Raw genomic sequence first — 19,575 nt, forward strand, 5'->3', positions numbered from 1 at the left:
CCAGACCCCAGCACTCCCGTCAGATGGCAACCCGCCACATGCCACTGGCTGCCTCCACGCTGGCCATCTGCATGGTTCTTGCCAGGGCCACCAACCCCGGCTTCATGGCCAGGATCACGCTGAGAGGCCTGGACTATGGTAGGTTCTCCGGTTACTCTGGGTCCATCTCACACTGAGCCTGGCGAGGGGGCCCAGGTAAGCAGCTCATATGTGGGAGCTAGTCGGACAGGGAGATGGAGGTGGCACCAGAGCCCGTAAAGGAGGGAGCTGGTTGTGGCCATGAGGAGGAGCCCTGTGGGGCAGCCTGTTCCTGTGGGGGGCAGCCTGTGCCCTAGGCCCTTTCATGGCAATGTCTCCCAGCAAAGGCAGGGTGGGGGGAACCCCAACACGCCTGTTACGGCCCTTGGAGCTGCCTCTCTCCAGCATGTTCTCAGGGGGACTCAAGGCACAGGGGCAGAGTCCTCCCCTGAGTCTCTCTGCACTGGGGGGGAAGTGAGTGCGCACTGCAACCCAGCCTGGTGCAATCTGGGGGGCTGGGAACCTCCCTGTCTCCCTCTGTCCCCCAGCTTTGGGGCTTCCCACCCAGCAGAGCCCATGGCAGGTGTCTCACTCTTCTAGGGCCTGGCACCAGCACCGGGGAGCTGAGAGCCTCCCCCAGCTCCAAGAGCTTCCAGGACCCAAGTGGAAGCTGGGTAGGGGAAGGGTTTGGCTGGGGCTGAGGTGAGTAGGGTCCCTGAGGCTGAGTCAGAGGCCCAGCTCCAGTGCAGTGACGTTATGGACTGAAACACGCGGCATGAGAAGCAGTTCATCCCCCCGCCCCGAGCCGGGCTGGGGAACTGGAAGGGCCTTTCCCAGCTCGAGCGAAAGCTGCAGCAGCGTGGCCGTCTGCCCTGCAAGCAGAGGTGGGATAGCAGCTGGCACTAGCATTAATATAGATCACGCTGTGTACAAGCCTGCTGGGACCCTGGGCATGAACTCGCGCTGTTAACCTGCCCCAGGGCCATGCTGCCGCGCTGCAGGTTCACTGCTGTTTTTAACCACGTGAGCTGGAGCAAGCGTCAGTCCCCGCTCTGACTGCAGTGTACGCGCACTGGTAAGGCAGCACTGAGCTCCCCAGAGCCCTGGGCTCACCCTGCCCTGTGCCGGAGTCTGCACTCAGCCCTGGGCTGCTGGACACCAATGTGATTTAAACAAATGGCCAGGAGTACAGCAGTAACGTGGGAGGTTTTTCTGAGCACCACTGAGAGGGTGAAATCAGGGCCAATTGCTTGAAGACAGGGCTACCTACAGCCCGAGACTGCGGGTCCTCCACTCGAAGGCACCAAACCACACAGAGCACTGCTGCTGCCCTTCTGCCTAGCAAGGAGTCCCACAGGCAGCTCCCCCAGCTTCATTTGTGCCACCACCAGCCCGCTCCATGCAGAGGTGAGAGGTTACGAAAACCAGTCTCACCACCTCCACACAGGTTCTCCCAGTCCCAAATGACCAGCCACATTCCCAGGTCAGTGTAGACTTAGACCTTACCCAAAAGTGCTAAAGAAAGACTAGGGTGAGAGTAACTAGGGTGGTTAAAGCAATTCAGTTACATATACCGATCACGGAGCTCTTGGCACAGGCTGCGGCGGAGGGGGAGTAGCTGCTACTTTACAAGTGTCTGGAGCACAGCCTTTGTTAGGAGGAGTCAGTGATCCTTCGGGGCCCAAGTTCATAGCCATGATGCTTTTGAAGTGATGAGCTGAAGTGAAGACCAAGATGGAGAAAGCTCAGGCCCCCTTTTATCCCCTTGCCCATGTGGAGGTAATTGCATTATTCTTGCTGTCTGGAAGCCTGTCCAAGGTGGAGCTTGTCACCTGAGTAGGTCACCTGTCCGTGTCCATTTTAGTTAGTCAGCCATTGCCTGTCTGCTGGTCTGCACATTCAGAGCAAAGTTCCTCGGATGGTGATTGGCACCTGATAAGGCCCTTTGTCAGCCAAACACACTTTCACCTGGCTGGAAACCCTTTCACAATAGGTTGCCAAGCCTCCTGCTGAAACAAACATTTCAAACACGGGTGCAGAGTCAATGCTTGTAACTCAGATATTAAAAGGATACAGGAGAAACCAGACCAGTGAATCATCAGCTTTCAATTCATGCCTCACTTGGTGCACTTTGCACAAGATTTGATGCAAACGCGGAACAATGGTCGCAACAATGTTCTGCACGTTCCCCTCAAAACCCAGCAGTGGCACAGCGGAGCCATGCAGCCTCAGGCTCACTAGCATCCGCTAGGAGCTGGACATAATGCATGTTGAGGAGGGCAGCTCTGCTTCCTGGGTTCCCGTCCCCTCAGCAGCCGTGCAGCCCATCCACCATGCTGCAGCCTTCGCTTGTGGGTTGGGGTTAATTGGACATCACCTAGTGCACCCACCATGCAGGCAGCGGGGTGAGGGCTGCCACACAGTCTAAGGCTCTGCACTAACAATTGCATGCGGGACAGACACCAGCTCCAGGCACTTCCAGGATCAGCAGGGACCTTACCAGCCAGTTGTGACACTTTCCTCGTGCGAGGGCGGATGTGCCTGGGCTGTGCCCAGCTCACTTGCAAAGGGCCAGCCTGTGACATCCCCTCTGTGTCCCTGCAGCCCGCCAGGAGGGCACTGCTGCCCTGCAGAAGGAATTAGCCGCACTGAAGCTGCCAGACTTCTCGGGGTCCTTTAGAGTCAAGCACATAGGGAAGGTGCGCTACAGTTTCTACAGGTGAGACTGCATGCAGCCACCCCCGCTCCCTCGTGCGAGTCCTTCCCAGGGCAGGGCAGGGCCTGAGGGACCGGGCCCCACTGGCCAGAGAGCCAGATGCACAGGGGTCGGTCAGGGACAGCAGGAGCGCGCAGTGGAGAGTGAATTGGCATGGTTCTGATAACCCCTTTATCCAAAGCTCCCCGTCGGAGCCTAGTAGAATGGGACCTGGAGCCCAGGCAGACCTACCTCCTGCTGAGTGTCTGTGTCCAAGTCCCAAGCACACGGAGGAATCTCTTCTGGAGCAGCGCTCCCAGCAGCGCTGGGATGAATTCTCCAGTCAGGGGACCATAAATGAGCCCCACTGCCACCATAACCCACCAGCACAAGCAGAGCAGGGCAAGAGCGAGCGTTCGCCCAGGAGGGAGACCACCACGCTCTGCTGAGAAGGGGCAACTGGGAGAGCGCCGTGTTCCCTGGAGGGGGGACACCCCTTCCGCGTGCCTCACTGCTGTCCCGGGGTCACTTGGAGAGAGGAGCAAAGTGCCGCGCTCTGTCCTGGGCCCCTTGCCACCACGTGGGGCTCCCTGCTCAGGGTGGGGCTGCGAGCTGGCAGCTGGCTTTCCCCAGGCAGGGCTGCTTTCCTGCTGACAGAACAGCTCCCTCTTGCAGGCTGGACCTTCGCCGTTTCCAGCTGCCAAGTTCGCAGATTGCCCCAATCCCTAACGTGGGCCTGAAGGTCTCCGTGGCCAACGCCTTTGCCGAGCTGACGGGGAAGTGGCGGCTGAAGAAGAGATTCATGTGAGCTCTGCCTGGCCCTGTGCATGCACTGGCAGCTGTCACCCATGGGCCCCCAAACAGTCACTTCTTCTGTCTCCCCTCCCTGCCCCCCCACACCCACACACTTTACCTTGTCCTTCCTGCCCCACTAACACCTTCCCACTTGTGCAGGGAGCTGAGTCTCATACTCATCTTACACCAGTGCATTGGCATCAGTGGGTTACTCCTGATTTACACCAGTGTAAGTAAGAGAAGGATCAAGCCCACCATCCACGGGGAGTCAGGCCCCCAAGCCCACCCGTGAGTGGGGGTCACCATAGTGCTTGTCTCCCTGGCGTGATGATGCGCAGGGATCACTGGAAGGCAGTACCAGGCCCAGCTTCTCATGTCCTAAGGGCAGCCCCCTTGTGGCGCTAGGCAGGCAGCCATGTAACGGGGACCTTGTGGGTTATTTCCTACACCCTAATTCCTGCAACAAGGAAGGAAACCGGGAAACGGAAACGGCCACGTGACTGCATAGCTGGGTATTGCTCAGCCTCAAGGATGCTTCCCGTAAATAATCAGTGCTCCAGGGATTAACAAACAAGCCTTTCCAGCGGGGTCCCTCTAACTTTTGCCATCCATGTGTGGAATAAATTTTTGCTGTGCACAGAGGCCTGTATGGCTGTGCACCACCCATGGAAACAAGCTGTCGGCTGTGGGTGCTCTGCTAATCGCTGGGCGACATCTGACTCTCTCCTGGACAGCTGCCCAAGCGCTTGGCTTACAGGGAACTCCGCTTTCCAGCAGCATATGACGGGTATGAGGAGAGCCCATGACTGTCAATGCAATCTGTTCCCCTTCTTCCTTTCCCATTAGCAGTGACAGTGGTTCCTTTAACCTGAAGGTCGAGGGTCTCTCTATCTCCATTGGGCTGAGACTGGGCCGCGATGCCTCCGGGAGACCCACTGTTGCCATCTCAGACTGTGGAACCCACATTTCCAGCGTCCGGGTGCACATTTCCGGCAGGTTTGGGTAGGTAACCTCCCTTCGTTGCCTGGCTTGGGGATCATGTTGATTAACCCATCTTCTACAAGGGCCTCCAGGGATATAGGGCCCCTTCTGCCCATCTCTGCTGTGTCCTCTGGTCTAGGAAGTGGCACTTCCCTTCCCAGTCTGCCTTCCTTCTCTGTATGCCGGGGGTGTGAATGGACTCCCAGAGTGATCGGCCCTGCAGCTGCACAGAGAAGCTAATTAAGGAGAAGCCCTGCGACTGGCCAGGAGGGGGGTTGGTCAGTGATCAGTTTAATAAATAACCAACCCCACCAACAGCTGCTACTGAATTTTCTTACACCCAGTCTGAATTTGGCCCACACATGTCCTTTTAAGAGACCCATTTTCAGCCCACCTATACCTGTCTGCGTGCAGTTACCAGCCCATCTATTTGCAGATGCTGCCCTCACATTAAAACAAAGCAAAGCAGCTATGCTTGAACCCAAAACACCCTGGGATGATGTGGTCCTCAGTCACACCCCTCTCCCGAGTCACCCCTGGTGAAGGAACTGCTCCTCTGATTTCCTCCCACTGGCAGGAGCAGGCATGCCTGACTCTCTGGTTTCTGCACCCCCCCGCAGCTGGCTATATAATCTCTTCCACAAGAAGATTGAGTCCAGCTTCAGGAAGACAATGGAAAGCCAGGTACGCTGCGCTAGCAGCAGGGCAAGCTCGTTCTGTCGCAATCCCTTCTCTGCTGAGCAGCTCTCCTGCGGCTCAGGCACCACTTCTAAACGGCCCATTTCCTCCTGCTGTCCAGCTGGGCTTACCAACAGCTACTGAGGGCACAGAGAGGTGGGCACAGAGCTCTGGTTATTGGGGAGAGTAGTGTTGGAGCAGTGTGGCAAAGTATCATGCGAAAACTCATCAATTACAGTCGCTTTGGCAGGGTGCAGCTCCTATTGAGTTCTAAACCTGCATCGTTTGCCAGTGCCTAATCTAATTGGTCTCAATTAGCAAAGACTTCCCTTTCCACGGGGTCCATTAATTGGCTTGTGGTCTCGTAATTGGCTCACATGCCTCAGCCAAGCTCGTATCAAGACAGAGCTCATTTCGAGCGAGGCTTTCAATGGCCTGTCACTCGTACAGATTTTAGAAGCTCTGGGGGTAGAAATTCTCATTGCTGGATTTTAGAGGCATTTACCAGCTTGTTTTAATGGGGTGCGGCAGCAAAACCCTGGTACCTATGGCCCGGACAATAGCCAACCCACAGGAAACCTGCCCCACGACACGGAAACAAGCTGTTAGCAATAATTGCTACATAGCTAACTGGCATGACTTGCTCCATCTTTGGACACACGCCTCATTTAGGAAGAAGGCAGTTGGAGAGCATTGAAAACTCCAGCTAAACAATAGATTTAAAATCCAAGGCAGGTTGTACTGAGCTACTTTTAGTGCCATCTAGTGGCATTTTACCCTCCATCTGGAGGCTGTTGGCGCAGGTGGGCTGGCATCAGATGCAAAGCTGGGGCCTAGCAGAGCCGTGTAGCCCCAGTTTAAGGCTTTCGGCTCCCGCCTCTGTGGCGGGGATGCCTCTGGGGAAATTGGAACCCTGACGAGCATCAAGCTCCCAGCATGTCAGGGCCCTTTTGCCACATGCATGTTTCCCAGAGCGCAGGCAGGATCTGTGCCACTGGAAAAGCCTTACACAGTAATATTCTTATTCTCCACTTATTTACAATTGCCATGAAAGCAGAATACATGCTAAGCACACAGTGTCATGATCACCAACCCTGATAAGAGAGGCAGACTTCCCCTGTTGGGACAAACAAAGTCACTCTCTAGATGCTGGTTGCTGCACCTCACAGTCTTGGGGGGGTCTTTGGGGTGAGTCCTCCTTAAAGTGTTCCTTCTTCCCTCCTGCTTGATGTTCTGGTCCTTTCCTTCCTGCTTGATGTTATGTTCTTCTTCCTGCCCCCCACCCCGACGTTTCTTTCTTTCTTTCTTTCTTGGACCCCAGTTTGAGTAGTGAAACTTGAGTTCGGCTTAGCTATACCTTGACCAATTATTTTAGTACAATTTTACTAACCAATAATAGCCCTCGGAAATAGAATTACCTAACCAATCATAACCCACCACCTTAACTGATTTACACCTAACAGAATTAATTATACGTCACACAGGAGCAATTACAAACCAGACAGAGATTATACAGAAAACAGTAGAAAAGTGAAGACAGTCATCAGAGAATGGTGGTTTCACCTCAGCCATTGATAAGTCGGTGCCTGCCAGACGAAATGCTGTTAATTTAGTTTTCTTTACCCATCTTGAGATCTGTTTAACAGTGGGTGGCACTGGGATGTGGTCTTCTTCTTACCAGCCTCATGTGACACTATTGTACTGGAATGTAGATGGAATGTGAGTATGTGACTTGTAGCTTCACGGTTACTGGCTGCTGCTTTTTCGTCTGGCTGCAGAAAAGCTATGGGCCTCTCAAAATGGTTAGAGAAATCATATTGGTTAGACTGTTACACAACTGGACATTGGGGCACCTGAGCACCTTGCCAAGGGCTCACCCCAGCCACTTAGCTGTGCTTGGATTTCCTTCCGCAAGCAAACATTTGCACGCTTACACCCCCTGCCCCACACGATGCGTGCTGGGAAAGCAGCCTCACTGGCATGCACAAATTCCATTTGCATGTGCACATGAGGGCTTATGCCTAAGGAAAGAAATCACCTTGTTCAACCTGGCGAGAGGCTGCGCCATGTCTCCAGTGTCACCTCTCTGGTTCCCTCAGGTCTGCAAAGTGGTGACCCGCTCTGTCAGCACCAAGCTGCAGCCCTATCTCCAGACGCTGCCAGGTACTGTACATAGTGGGGACGGCATTGGGTTTCCCAGGCATTTCCCCAAGCCTGGCACTGTTTTCATCCCCCATTTAGCCTCTGAGGGCCACGGGGCACCTCATCACCCAAAGGGACCCTAAGCTCCCTGGTGGAGGCTGCCCCCCTCTGCAGCCAGCTGGCCGTTCCCAGGGTGGGAGGGTGCAAAGTCCTGTCTCATTGCTGCCATTCTGGGGAGCTTGGCTGGAGCAGGCCCTGGGTCCCAGGCTGGGGCTGCAGGTGTCCTAAGCAGGACCCAGCTTGACTCTCAGGGCTGAGGGTGTTTCCAGAGTCGGTGGCTGCAGAAAAAACCTGTATCATTTCTCCAAGCTGAGCGGAGAAGGAATAAACCGGGTGCCCTAGTTCCCCAGCGCCATTGGTAAATCCTCCAGCTTGGGGGTGGGACGGGCTGCCCTCTCCCCTCCCCTGAGATTTCTTCCGGCATCCTAGCCCATCCGATCTGTGTCTCTCCTGCTCTGCAGTAACAGCAAAGATAGACCAGGTGGCTGGAATTGATTACAGCCTCATTGCACCTCCTGCAGCCACAGCCCAGACTCTGGATGTCAACCTGAAGGTGAGAGTGGCCGGGAGAGACAAACAGCCCTGAGGGATCGGGGAAGAGTATTTGTATGTCCCATTAGCATTTCTGCCTAGTGAGAGCCCAAAGCTTCAACTCCCAGAGGCCCAGGTGTCCAAGGAGCTCAGGGCTGGAAGTCAGGACTCAGTGATTCTGCTCCCAGGTCTGCTGCCGGCTTCTCATTACAGCCTTATGGCCAATGGCAAGTCACTTAACCTCCCTGTGCCTCCAGAGACCTATCTGCAGCCCAACCCGGGTAAAAAGAGTAAAACACAATCCATCCCTGGCTGGGATCTCATGCAGGGCATTTGCCACACCCCAGGCCGTTCCAAGGGCCTGGCCTTTGACCCGTCCCAGGTTCCATGTAACACGTTCTGGTGTGAATGCAGGGTGGGGAGAGCAGTGGGTAGACCTGGGTTTTATTCCATCCTCCAAGCTGGGTCAGTGAGAGCCAAGCTCAGTCCAGCTCTACCCTGTTCTCGCCCCAGTCTGACTCTTCCTTTCCTGCCTCCCTAGGGGGAATTTTTTTCCCTGGCCCATCGTTCGGCCACCCCCTTTGCTCCCCCAGCACTGGCCTTCCCTGTGGATCATGACCGCATGGCTTACTTCGGGGCCTCCAGCTACTTCTTCAACACCGCCAGCTTTGTGTACCACACGGCTGGGGCCCTGCACTTCCAGATCACCGACGACATGGTATGGGGCCCGGGGTTCCATTCCCCTCAAGCACAGGCTTGCTGGTACCTGAGTCTCTCCGGTCCCTCTGTGAGATGGGGCTTCCGGGCTGGTCCTGCAGCAGGGGGACGGGAGAGCCAAACCCACTGGTGCCTGTACTCCAACGCTGTGGTGGTGGGGGCTCTCTGAGCACTGACATGGGTGGGTGAGTGAGAAGGGATCTCCTCTCTTTAATGGGGCACCGAATGGAGAGTTTCGGTGCAAAAGGCAAGTTCTCAAATGGACCCGCATCGGTGGCAATTACCTGCAGGCAAGGTGTGAGGCTGAGAGCTCTTCTCACCGCTCCAGGAGGGCCCAGGAGAACCTGGGCAGCAGCTGCAGGAAAAGGGGTGGTGGTAAGGCACAGTTCCTGGGCTAAGGGCACCTCTGAGCACATCCACCTTGGGGCTGGGGCTGTGATCTGTTCCGGGTGGAGCAGCGATTGCCCCACTCTCAGCCTGGGCCCTACATGCTGTGTCCCCTGTGCGCTGTCCTGGGTCACCTCCCAGCTGTGAACTCCAGCATGAAAGGCAAATTGCGAACAGCCACTGTTCCCCCAGAAGGAGTGGAATCACCTGCCTTAGTTACGGCCTCACTTTACCTGACTGACCCGGTCAGGCACCAAGCTGGTACCGGCTTGGCATAGTGGTGGTCTGCTGGTTGTATCCCAGGCCCACATCTTTCACCCAGGTAATGGACCTTCCTTCAGAGACCTCGAGTCAGGCAATGACGCACCCACTGAGGGCTGGAAGGTCACTCAGCTCTGTGTGGGAGAGCAGCCAGCTTGCTTGTGTGCATTTCCCTCAGACCCAGAGGAGCCCAGACCCAGGAGTGCCTTTGGCCCCAGGTCCTGGCTGTCCTGAGGAAAGGCACTTGGAGAAACCTTACCCTGATGGAGAGAGTGGCCTCTAGGGAGGGTGCTGGAGGTGGTTTGATGGCCCATTTTGCCTCCTGCTTTTCTGCGTGCTGTTCCACATGGCAGGTCATCATTGTTATGATGAAGTGGCCCTCAGGCACAGTGTGTGTTTCTCTTCCGACAGATCCCTAAGACATTCCAGTTCCATTTGAACACCTCCACCTTCTCAGCCTTCATCCCCCAGGTAAGTCTCCTGCTCCCCTCAGCGTGCATGGGGCTGAACCAGCTCTCCGCCCACCACACACAAAACACTGGGGCCATGGTTTGCTGGGAGGGGCCTTGGAGCCTGGATCTGTTGCCCGTTCCCAGGTAGAATTAAAAAGGAGAACTTCCCACAGCACTTCGGCTTCATTACGATACTAGATAAGGTGGTGAGGTCCATGAATGGCTATTGGCCAGGCTGGGTAGGATGGTGTCCCTGGCCTCTGTTTGTCAGCGGCTAGAAATGGATGGCAGGAGAGGGATGGCTGTGGTGATTTCTTGTCCTGTTCACTCACTCTGGGACACCCGGCATTGCCCATTGTCAGTAGACAAGTATCAGAGAGGGAGCTGCGTTAGTCTGTATCTTCGAGAACAACAAGAAGTCCTGTAGCACCTTATAGACTGACAGATTTATTGCGGCAGAAGCTTGTGTGGGCAAAACTCGCTTTGTTAGATGCGAGAGTGGAGGCAGGGGCGGAGTTCAAAGGAAGGTTTAAAAAGGGAGTCTCAGTCAAGGGCAGGGCCGGAGTTGACAGGGTTTCTTCAGTCACAGAGGATGTGGCCCTTTATCGGCAGTTAATGTGGAGTTGTGAACGTCAAGAGAGGAGAAATCAAGTCAGTTCAGTCAGGGAGCTTGTGGCCCATTATCGGTGGCTAATGTGGAGAAGTGAACATCAAGGCTACGTCTACACGTGCACCCAACTTTGAAATAGCTTATTTCGATGTTGCGACATCGAAATAGGCTATTTCGATGAATAACGTCTACACGTCCTCCAGGGCTGGCAACGTCGATGTTCAACTTTGACGTTGCTCAGCCCAACATCGAAATAGGCACAGCGAGGGAACGTCTACACGCCAAAGTAGCACACATCGAAATAAGGGAGCCAGGCACAGCTGCAGACAGGGTCACGGGGCGGACTCAACAGCAAGTCGCTCCCTTAAAGGGCCCCTCCCAGACACACTTTCATTAAACAGTGCAAGATACACAGAGCCAACAACTAGTTGCAGACCCTGTATATGCAGCACGGACCCCCAGCTGCAGCAGCAGCAGCCAGAAGCCCTGGGCTAAGGGCTGCTGCCCACGGTGACCACAGAGCCCCGCAAGGGCTGGAGAGAGAGTATCTCTCAACCCCCCAGCTGATGGCTGCCATGGAGGACCCCGCTATTTCGATGTTGCGGGACGCGGATCGTCTACACGTCCCTACTTCGATGTTGAACGTCGAAGTAGGGCGCTATTCCCATCCCCTCATGGGGTTAGCGACTTCGACGTCTCGCCGCCTGACCTCGATTTCAACTTCGAAATAGCGCCCGACGCGTGTAGACGTGACGGGCGCTATTTCGAAGTTAGTGCCGCTACTTCGAAGTAGCGTGCACGTGTAGACGCAGCTCAAGAGTGTTAAAATTGCTTTTCTAATGGACCAGCCACTCCCAGTCTCTGTTCAATCCTTGGATGATGCAGTCAAATTTGCAAATGAATTGCAGCGCTGAAGTCTGACCCAGTGTGGCCATTCTTCCGTTCTTATTTAGGAAAGACCAGATTTGGACCTGGTGCTGTGGGTGCGCTGCTCCTTGGGGCAAGGGTCACAGGAGGAATGTGAGGTGTTAGACTAAAGGCTGCATCAGGTTCCATTCCTCGGGAACTTTGCTTTGCTGTACCATGCCAGTGTCAGACATACAATCCCAGGGCTGGAAGAGACCTCAGGATGTCATCTAGTCCAGCCCCCTGCCTAAAGCAGGATCAACCCCCACTAAGTCATCCCAGCCTTGACCTTGTCAAGCCAGGACTTAAAACCTCCAGGGATGGAGACTCCACCACCAATCTAGGCAACGCATTCCAGTGCTTCACCACCCTCCTGGTCAAGTAATTTTTCCTAAAATCTAACCTACACCTCTCCCTCTGTAACTTCAGACCATTGCTCCTTGTTCTGCCGTCCGACACCACTGGCATGCATCTGACAAAGTGGGTCTTTGCCCATGAAAACTTATGCTGCAATAAATCTGTCAGTCTATAAGGTGCTACAAAACTTCTCATTGTTGATGCTTGTGTGAATCTGCCCAGTGCTGATGGGCCGTCCTCTGCTCTCTCCCCAGCTGGAAAAGATGTACCCGGAAAAGCTGATGAAGCTCACGATCAAAACTTCTTCTGCTCCATTCCTGACCATCACACCTGGGAACTTGTTGCTTAAGCCTGTTTTGGACATTCAAGCCTACGTTGTCCTGTCCAACTCCTCCGTGATCCCCATCTTCCTCCTCAGTGCGGTCAGTCTGGGCTTATGGGAGTCCTTAGTGTGATGGAGGAGGGATCTCGCCTATGGGCCTGGAACAGCTGCAAGCTCTCCTAAGCTCATATCCATGTGTCCTTGTGTCCACTGCGACCCCCTTGACCCGGGCCAGCCCCTCCTCGGAGTGAGGTGCCTCCTCCTGGGATTGTCCAGGACTGGAGTTTCTCTGAGCTGGGCCCTTTGCCAAGTCCAGCGGGATGGGAGTGGGACTCCTCCCATCACCTGCATTTCTGCTCCTTTCCCACGGTGCCTCTCTGCCCCCGCCCCTCCCTTTGGGCTCCCCAGTCCCAGGAATGGGCCTTTGCATTTTCACGGGAACAGACCTGGCTTCTCCTTCTCCTAGACCAGCAGCGTTTCAGCCAAGATTATGGTGACCTCTGCCCGCATAGGTGGGACCCTGGACCTGGGCAGGTAGGAGCTACAGTGGGGGAGGGGAGGAGGTCCACCTTTGTCCTTCCACACTAAGCCTCTACTGCTTAGCTGGGTAGAGAGCTGGTGGCCGGCGCTGCCAGAGGGCATGGCTAAACCTGTCCGTGGGCCCCGGAGGGTCACTTCCAGTCTGCGGCTGGGCCGGGTCCAGAAGCATCCCAGAGCTCCTGACCCCGACTCCCCACTGGCTAGTGAGCTGGCCATGCCATGGCCTTATCAGTGAGATAAATCCAGCCCTGGTGGAAGCAATGCTGGTATCAGGCAGCTGCTGCTTGCATCCAAGGTGAATTTGAGGAAGTAAATGCACGGTTGGGCAGGTGGTGTTGGAGAGGGTGCTTTGGATTCTTCGATCATGGGATGCTGTTCCGGGCACAAGGATTATTGGGAAGAGATGGGGCCCATCTAACCAAGAGAGGAAGGAGCATTTTCGCAAGTAGGCTTGCAAACTTAGTGAGGAGAGCTTTGGATATGGTCTCCCACAATATTCTTGTCAGCAAGTTAAAGGAATGTGGATTGGATAAATGGATGGTAAGATGGATAGAAAGCTGGTTAGAAGGTCGGGCCCAGCAGGTAGTGATCAACGGCTCGATGTTGGGATTGCGGTCGGTTTCTAGCAGAGTGCCCCAAGGTTCGGTTCTGGGTCCTGTTCTGTTCAGCATATTTATCAATGACCTGGATGAGGGGCTGGATTGCACCCTCAGCAAGTTTGCGGATGACACTCAGCTAGGGGGAAAGGTAGATATTCTGGAAGGTAGGGACAGGGTCCAGACTGACTTATACAAATTGGAAGACTGGGCTGCAAGAAATCTGATGAGGTTCAATAAGTACAAGTGCAGAGTCCTGCACTTGGGCCGGAAGAATCCCAAGCATTGTTACAGGCTGGGGTCCGACTGGCTCAGTAGTAGTTTTGCAGAAAAGGACCTGGGAGTTGTAGTGGACGAGAGGCTGGACGTGAGTCAACGGTGTGCCGTTGTAGCCAAGAAAGCTCATGGCATATTAAGTTGCATCAAGAGGAGCGTTGCCAGTAGATGCAGAGAAGTGATTATTCCTCTTTATTCGGCTTTGGTGAGGCTGCATCTGGAGTACTGTGTCCAGTTCTGGGCCCCCAGTAAGGATGTGGATACACTGGAGAGGGTCCAACGGAGGATGACCAAAATAATTAGGGGGCTGAAGCATATGACTTATGAAGAAAGGTTCAGGGAATTGGGACTGTTTAGTCTGCAGAGGAGAAGACTGAGGGGGGACTTGATAACAGCCTTCAACTTACTGAAGGGAGGCTGCAAAGAGGCTGGAGAGAGGCTGTTCACAGTGGTCACGGATGGCAGAACATGGAACAATGGACTCAAGTTGTGGTTGGAAAGGTCCAGGTTGAACATTAGGAAATACTTTTTCAGTAGGAGGGTGCTGAAGCATTGGAATGGTCTGCCCAGGGAAGTAGTGGAGTCTCCATCCCTGGAGGTGTCTAAGTCTCGCCTCGACAAAGCCCTGGCGGGGCTGATCTGATGGGTTTGGTCCTGCTTAGAGCAGGGGGCTGGACTCGATGGCTTTTTTAGGTCTCTTCCAGCTCTATTGTTCTATGATTCTCTGATTCTGTGGTGCTGTACCTCTCAATGAAGGTCAGAGCCATGTCACTGCCAGGAGTTGGGGGGAGGCTGGGGAAGAAGCTGGGATGAAAGCTGGGGATGCAGGCTCCCAGCTGCCAGACTCCCCTTCCCTCCACCCTGTGCGCTGGGTGTTACAGCACACACAGCCCTGAGTATAACAGTGTATTGCCCACCCCCAGCTGTATCACAGTACCCGTGTATGCCTCTACAGGGCCCATCCCTGGCTGCAGCACAGTACCCGAGTATCCCTGCCCAGGGCCCATCCCTGGCTACAGCACAGTACTCGAGTATCCCTGCCCAGGGCCCATCCCTGGCTGCAGGACAGTACCCGAGTATCCCTGCCCAGGGCCCATCCCCAGCTGCAGCACAGTACCCGAGTATCCCTGCCCAGGGCCCATCCCCAGCTGCAGCACAGTACCCGAGTATCCCTGCCCAGGGCCCATCCCCAGCTGCAGCACAGTACTCGAGTGTCACTGCCATGGGCCCATCCCTGGCTGCAGCACAGTACTCGAGTATCACTGCCATGGGCCCATCCCTGGCTGCAGCACAGTACTCAAGTATCCCTGGGCAGGGCCAGCCCAGCGCTGTCCCTGACTGCCCGGGATCTGCAGTTGTTGCTGAGGTCTGGCAGTGTGTGTGGCGTTGGCGGCCATTCCCCTCCTGAGCAGGCAGAGCTGGCTGGGTGGGGTTCAGCCGTGTGCACTCCTGGGGCAGAGCCCCACCAGCAGAGCTCCCGAGCTAAGGCCGCAGTGCGGTGCCCGTCTCTCTCTCTCTCTCCCTCTCTCTCTCTCTCTCTCTCTCTGCAGGATGGAGCTGTCACTGAAGCACTCGGACGTGGGTCCTTTCTCTGTGAGTTCTGCTGAAGAGACTTTACGCCAGCAGCCCCACCCAGGCCCTGCAGGAGGCGCTGTGGGCCTGATTCCCACCCCAGGGTGTAGCCTCAGCCTGGGGCCGTCGGGGGAGGGGAGACAGCACCCCACCGCCTCCGTTCCATGCGTGTGTGGCCAGGCAGGGGCAGCTTTCGTTTCCAATAGGAGCTGCACCACTGCAACACTGGGGCTCCTCTTGTCTTCCAGCTGCCCTGGCCGCGGTCACTCCCTGGCTCCATCGGGCAGCTCTGGAGCCCCCTCCCCAGGGAAGTGCTTGTCCATTGCAGCCCCCTGGGCCTGGCCCTGGCCCTGGGCCAGCTTCCTGCCCCCGGGGCTGACGAGCTGGGCTCTGGCCCAATCCAGAGAGGTCGAGTCCACTCTGCTTCCTGCCTCTGCCTGCTGCCTCCCATGTCGGAGCTTCTGGGAAACGCGGGTGGCCAGGAACTTCCCCGGGGTATCCTAGGAACAGAGAGAGGAGAAGGCCCATCCCTTCCCCCTCCCTTGAGCACCAGGAGACCAGGTGTACACCTGCACTACACACCAAGCCCAGGCTGGGTCTCAGCCCCCGCCCCCCATCACTCTGATGTGGAGAGCAAGCACTTGGGACCTGGCTCTGGGACTGGCTTCCTGCCTGGGACCTTTGGGGGCTGGGTCCAAGCCCTGCATGTTGCCCAGTGGACACAGGTCAAGGTGCAGGCGTGGCCGGGACGGAAGCATTAGCCCAGCGGAGGGGGACCCAGGTGCAGCGGGGGCACCTGGGCCAGGCTTACAGTGCAGGGTGGACGTGCCACATGGGCTTGGAAATGCCGGGTCCCCCAGAGCCCAGATCGGTGAGCGGTGCACCCATGCGGTGGGAAGCGCAGTGGCCCTGCACACCCCGTGGTACCTGTGTGAGCCGGGCCCAGAGCGCCCAGTCCCACATGGTGCAGCCTGTGAGACTTGCCTCCTTTCCAGGATGGCCTGTGGGTTCTGTTGCCGCCTTGCTTCCAGCAGGTTCTTACCAAGGTTCCTGGTGCCTTGGTCCTCCCCTGACACGCAGACCCCTCTCCCTATGGCCACCTCGACTGCCAGATGCTGTGGTTTACACTCGTCTCCTTGTGCCCCCAGGTTCAGCTGCTGCAGTCGCTCATGAACTTCTATGGCTTGAACATCCTGCTCCCGCGCATTAACGGTGAGGGCCTGGGGCGTCAGGAGCAGTCCTAGTACCTGGGTTAGCAGCAGGGACCAGAGAAGACCTGGATCCCTAAGCTTCCACCTGAGTCTGGGGCTGCTGCATCCAGGGCGGGGGCTGGCCAAGTCCACCTGGGAGCACTGACATGCAGGGAAGAGACCACAGTGGAAAGAACGTGCCTGACACAGGCCTTAATGCCTTCCAGATCCCCCTCCCTCCCACTCTGCTTCTGGCGGGGCCCTGGGACTGGCTTGCGTGCGCGTGCAGGGGTGGAGCAACCCACGAGGCGTCACCTGCTTGCGCAGCCACTGGGAGAGGGCCCCTCTCTGTCCCGCTCCCACACTCAGTGTGTAACCAGTATCCACTTGACTGTGCCCATTTCGAAGCACAGCCCTCTGCGACTCTGTGTGCTCTGCCCTGCCGCGCTCATGGGTGTTTTCTTTTGCAGCACGACTAAAGGAGGGCTTCCCTCTCCCGCTGCCGGCTCACATCCAGCTCTCCAGCCTTGTCATCCGGCCCCAGCAGGTTAGTGCACACGGGCCACTGGGGCTGGCCAGGGGGACAATAATTTGGGGTGAAAATGCCACAGGTGGGGCAGATCAGAACCAGGAGCAACGTCCTCAGCAAGGGCTGAGCGGTGCCCAGAACAATGGGGACTGGAGAAAGTGAGAGCCCTTAATGCAGGGGTAGGGGAGGCGAGGGGCCCAGTTCCCCCTTTGCACGGCTAATGCAGCTCTTGTGGTGGGGAGCAGGGCTGGGGGAGGACAGAGAGGGAAGGAGGGGGTCTCTGAACCTAAGAGCTGTGAGAGTTCCCAGGGAGGATGACGGGGCAATGGCTGGGATTAGCTGCTGCTAGCTGGCTGGGAGGGGCTGGGCTGTGTGAAGGGAGGCGAATGAGGAGAAGTTCCCACACAGGATGGATCACTGAGAGTGCAACACACAAACTCCCTGGGAGCACAGGCTCATATTCAGGCCTCCAAGGCACTTCCCTTGTTCCCTGGGCATTCACTGGGACTGGGAGGGCAAGGGGTTAGGAAGCATCTCACAGAGAAGCACTTAGCAACTGAGCTGATCTCAGCTCCAGGCAGATTTTCACAACTGCACAAGTCCAGTAGTGCACCAGTTCCAGAGTGGCATGGCAGAGTCAGTGTGCAAATGCGCACGTGGTTTTGTGTTTTCTGAAAAAGCTGGTCGTAAAGTTCACCGGGTCCCTTTCATAAAGAGCACAACTTTGCTGTGACGTTTGGCCCTCGGTTCCCACCACCGCGAGCGCACACAGGCTAGCAACACGCTAGGGAGGAGTTTGTGTCCAGCAGCTTCCCCCCCACCCCCAGCATTCTCACATCAGCAGTGGCTGCATCCCATGGCTCTGTACACACAAGCTAGCACCCACCGAATCAGCACAAAGAGGCCTGTGAATTTCAGTGGGATTGGCTCCAGCCCATAGCTCCCTCTGCAGAAGAGGAACTCAGTCCATGTAACATGGTGAGGACAGAGTCCATTGGGTGTTGGCAGGGCACGTTTCGAAAGCCCGTCCCAGGCTGAGCTGCATGACGATGTCATTGTGTGTGACTATAGCAGCCGAGCGCAAAGAAGCAATGTGCCAGGGACAGAAACAGAAACAGCTGCTCACGCAAAGCTGAATAAATCTAAAGCTGGGAACGCAAGCTGGGGAGAAACATGGATTTCCCTCTGATGTGGAGCCAGCTCGCGCTCCACAGGCCTTGCAGCATATGCATGAGACACACGCTTATCGGCTTGCTGCTGAAACTAGAGCCACATTCCCTGATTAAAGAGGGCCATGCATTGACTGCCCAAGGCTGGTGGGCTCTGTTGGTTCAGGACCAAAGGAAAGGCTTTGCCAAGGGGTGACATCATGATCTCTCCCCTAGAACTTCCTGCTGTTCGGAGCAGATGTTCGCTACGTGTAGAGATGCCGAAGATGAGATGCTGAAAGAAACGACAGCTACAGAAAGGCAAGGTTCCTCTTTCCCCGAGCAACACCTGGCCTTGTGAACGGATCCACCCGCACCCATGCCCATGCCCACAGAGGGCTTCACAGTGTCTCCTTCACCCTGCACCTCACTGCTACCACAGCCGTTTGTCTAGGAGTGAAAAACGTAATTGGTCTCCAAAGACATCTCTGCCTTGCTCTGGATTGCTGGGCCCTGGCTAGGCAGAGGAGGAACAGGTGCATTTGAACCAGAAGGAAAACCAAGCAAACCTGAGCTTCCCTTCCATTTGCTTTGATACGACAAACCACTCTGGCATGTGCTGCTCTGCAGCACCCTGGAACTGCTCCAGCTCCCAGGAAAGGTTCCCATTGCCCAGGCCCTGAGCCACTTGATTGATTTATGAACACACTTGAGGGCAGAGTCTAGCTGGTGTGAATGACTAGCCGTTGCCCTGAGTAGCAGACTGCTTGTGCCGGGTGGGGAGTGGCACAGGGAGATGCCCACAGTATAACCCGAGAATGGGCATTCAGAAGGGATGTGTCCATTGACTGTCCACAGCAGAAGCGACGAGAGAGAAACCAAAGCCAGCGGCTGAGGCCTAATTAGCGAGGAGCAGGGGTCCCTCTAATTTTTGCCATCCATGTGCAGAATAATTTTCGTGATGAGCACCATAGCAAGGACAGACGTGCATCACCAGTAGGAACACACACTGCCCACAGTGGGTGGCTGTGGGCACTCTGCTAATCAGCTGGGAGGCACCTGAATCTCTCCTGGGCAGCAGCCCAAGTGTTCAGCTTACAGGGAACCCTGTCTGGGAGTCACACACACTAAGCCTGGTTGCCAGTCTTCATCTGAGCTCTGGCTCTAAATCATTAAAGGTGGTGCATGAAAATACCACCCATACCATCTAAGTCGGGGGGTTCCTCAGCCTTTCCCCCAGCCTGGAGTGTATGTCCAGGCCGATGTGGTCCCGTAGTCCATGGCCCCCCATGCTGGTGATGCTGGGTCATCTCTTGGCAATGATGGTAATTGCTTCACAGATAAGTAACCCTTGGCAGCATTTACTGTGTCTGTTGCTGTTTCTGTAATGCAGCGTAGCAGCTAGCAATGGGGGGCTGGGAGAGGCCGCACCACGTGACCTGCCAGCTCCCTGCCTGTTTTATAATGATGAGAAAACCCTGGAAAAAAGGCACATTGGAAACATGGGTTCCTCAGAACAGGGCTGCCGGCCCCTATCTCCCCCAAACGACTTTTCACTCCAAGCAGCTGTACCCTATTTGTTGGCACTCACTGCGTCCGTGGAAGGGCTGTTCGAAAGAGGAAACCATTGTCTCATGCTGTTGGCAGATAAAACATACTCCGATCAAAGCAGATGTTGCGGAACGTTTTGGGAGGATTGTGATCAATTTCCATGGCTCCCCTCAGCAGAATCATCATTCAGAGGCAAGTAGCAGAGAGGTAGCCATGTTAGTCTGTATCTTTGAGAACAAGAAGTCCTGTGGCACCTTATAG

At 55.8% G+C, this 19,575-nt stretch overlaps 1 protein-coding gene across 1 annotated transcript; it reads left to right on the forward strand.

The window, feature by feature from the left end:
- LOC142022108 (bactericidal permeability-increasing protein-like) lies at window positions 1-19,575 on the forward strand. The gene is made up of 15 exons (XM_075011616.1): window positions 1-138; window positions 2,623-2,737; window positions 3,389-3,517; window positions 4,355-4,510; window positions 5,110-5,173; window positions 7,267-7,330; window positions 7,831-7,922; window positions 8,442-8,618; window positions 9,677-9,736; window positions 11,845-12,012; window positions 12,379-12,446; window positions 14,875-14,917; window positions 16,045-16,108; window positions 16,557-16,633; window positions 18,001-19,575. Exons 1-15 carry the CDS (start codon window positions 24-26, stop codon window positions 18,037-18,039), a joined length of 1,431 nt encoding a protein of 476 aa, XP_074867717.1. The 5' UTR covers window positions 1-23; the 3' UTR covers window positions 18,040-19,575.

The sequence above is a fragment of the Carettochelys insculpta genome, chromosome 17 (assembly GCF_033958435.1).
Source record: "Carettochelys insculpta isolate YL-2023 chromosome 17, ASM3395843v1, whole genome shotgun sequence".
Lineage (NCBI taxonomy): Eukaryota > Metazoa > Chordata > Testudines > Carettochelyidae > Carettochelys > Carettochelys insculpta.

What these genes read in the sequence shown, in the direction of transcription:
- LOC142022108 (XM_075011616.1), top strand. Translation starts at nt 24, where the DNA reads ATGGCAACCCGCCACATGCCACTGGCTGCCTCCACGCTGGCCATCTGC. An exon ending in GTGCGCTACAGTTTCTACAG is followed by an intron (nt 2,738 to 3,388) that starts GTGAGACTGCAT and finishes TCCCTCTTGCAG; the next exon opens with GCTGGACCTTCGCCGTTTCC. An exon ending in CCATCTTCCTCCTCAGTGCG is followed by an intron (nt 12,013 to 12,378) that starts GTCAGTCTGGGC and finishes TCCTTCTCCTAG; the next exon opens with ACCAGCAGCGTTTCAGCCAA.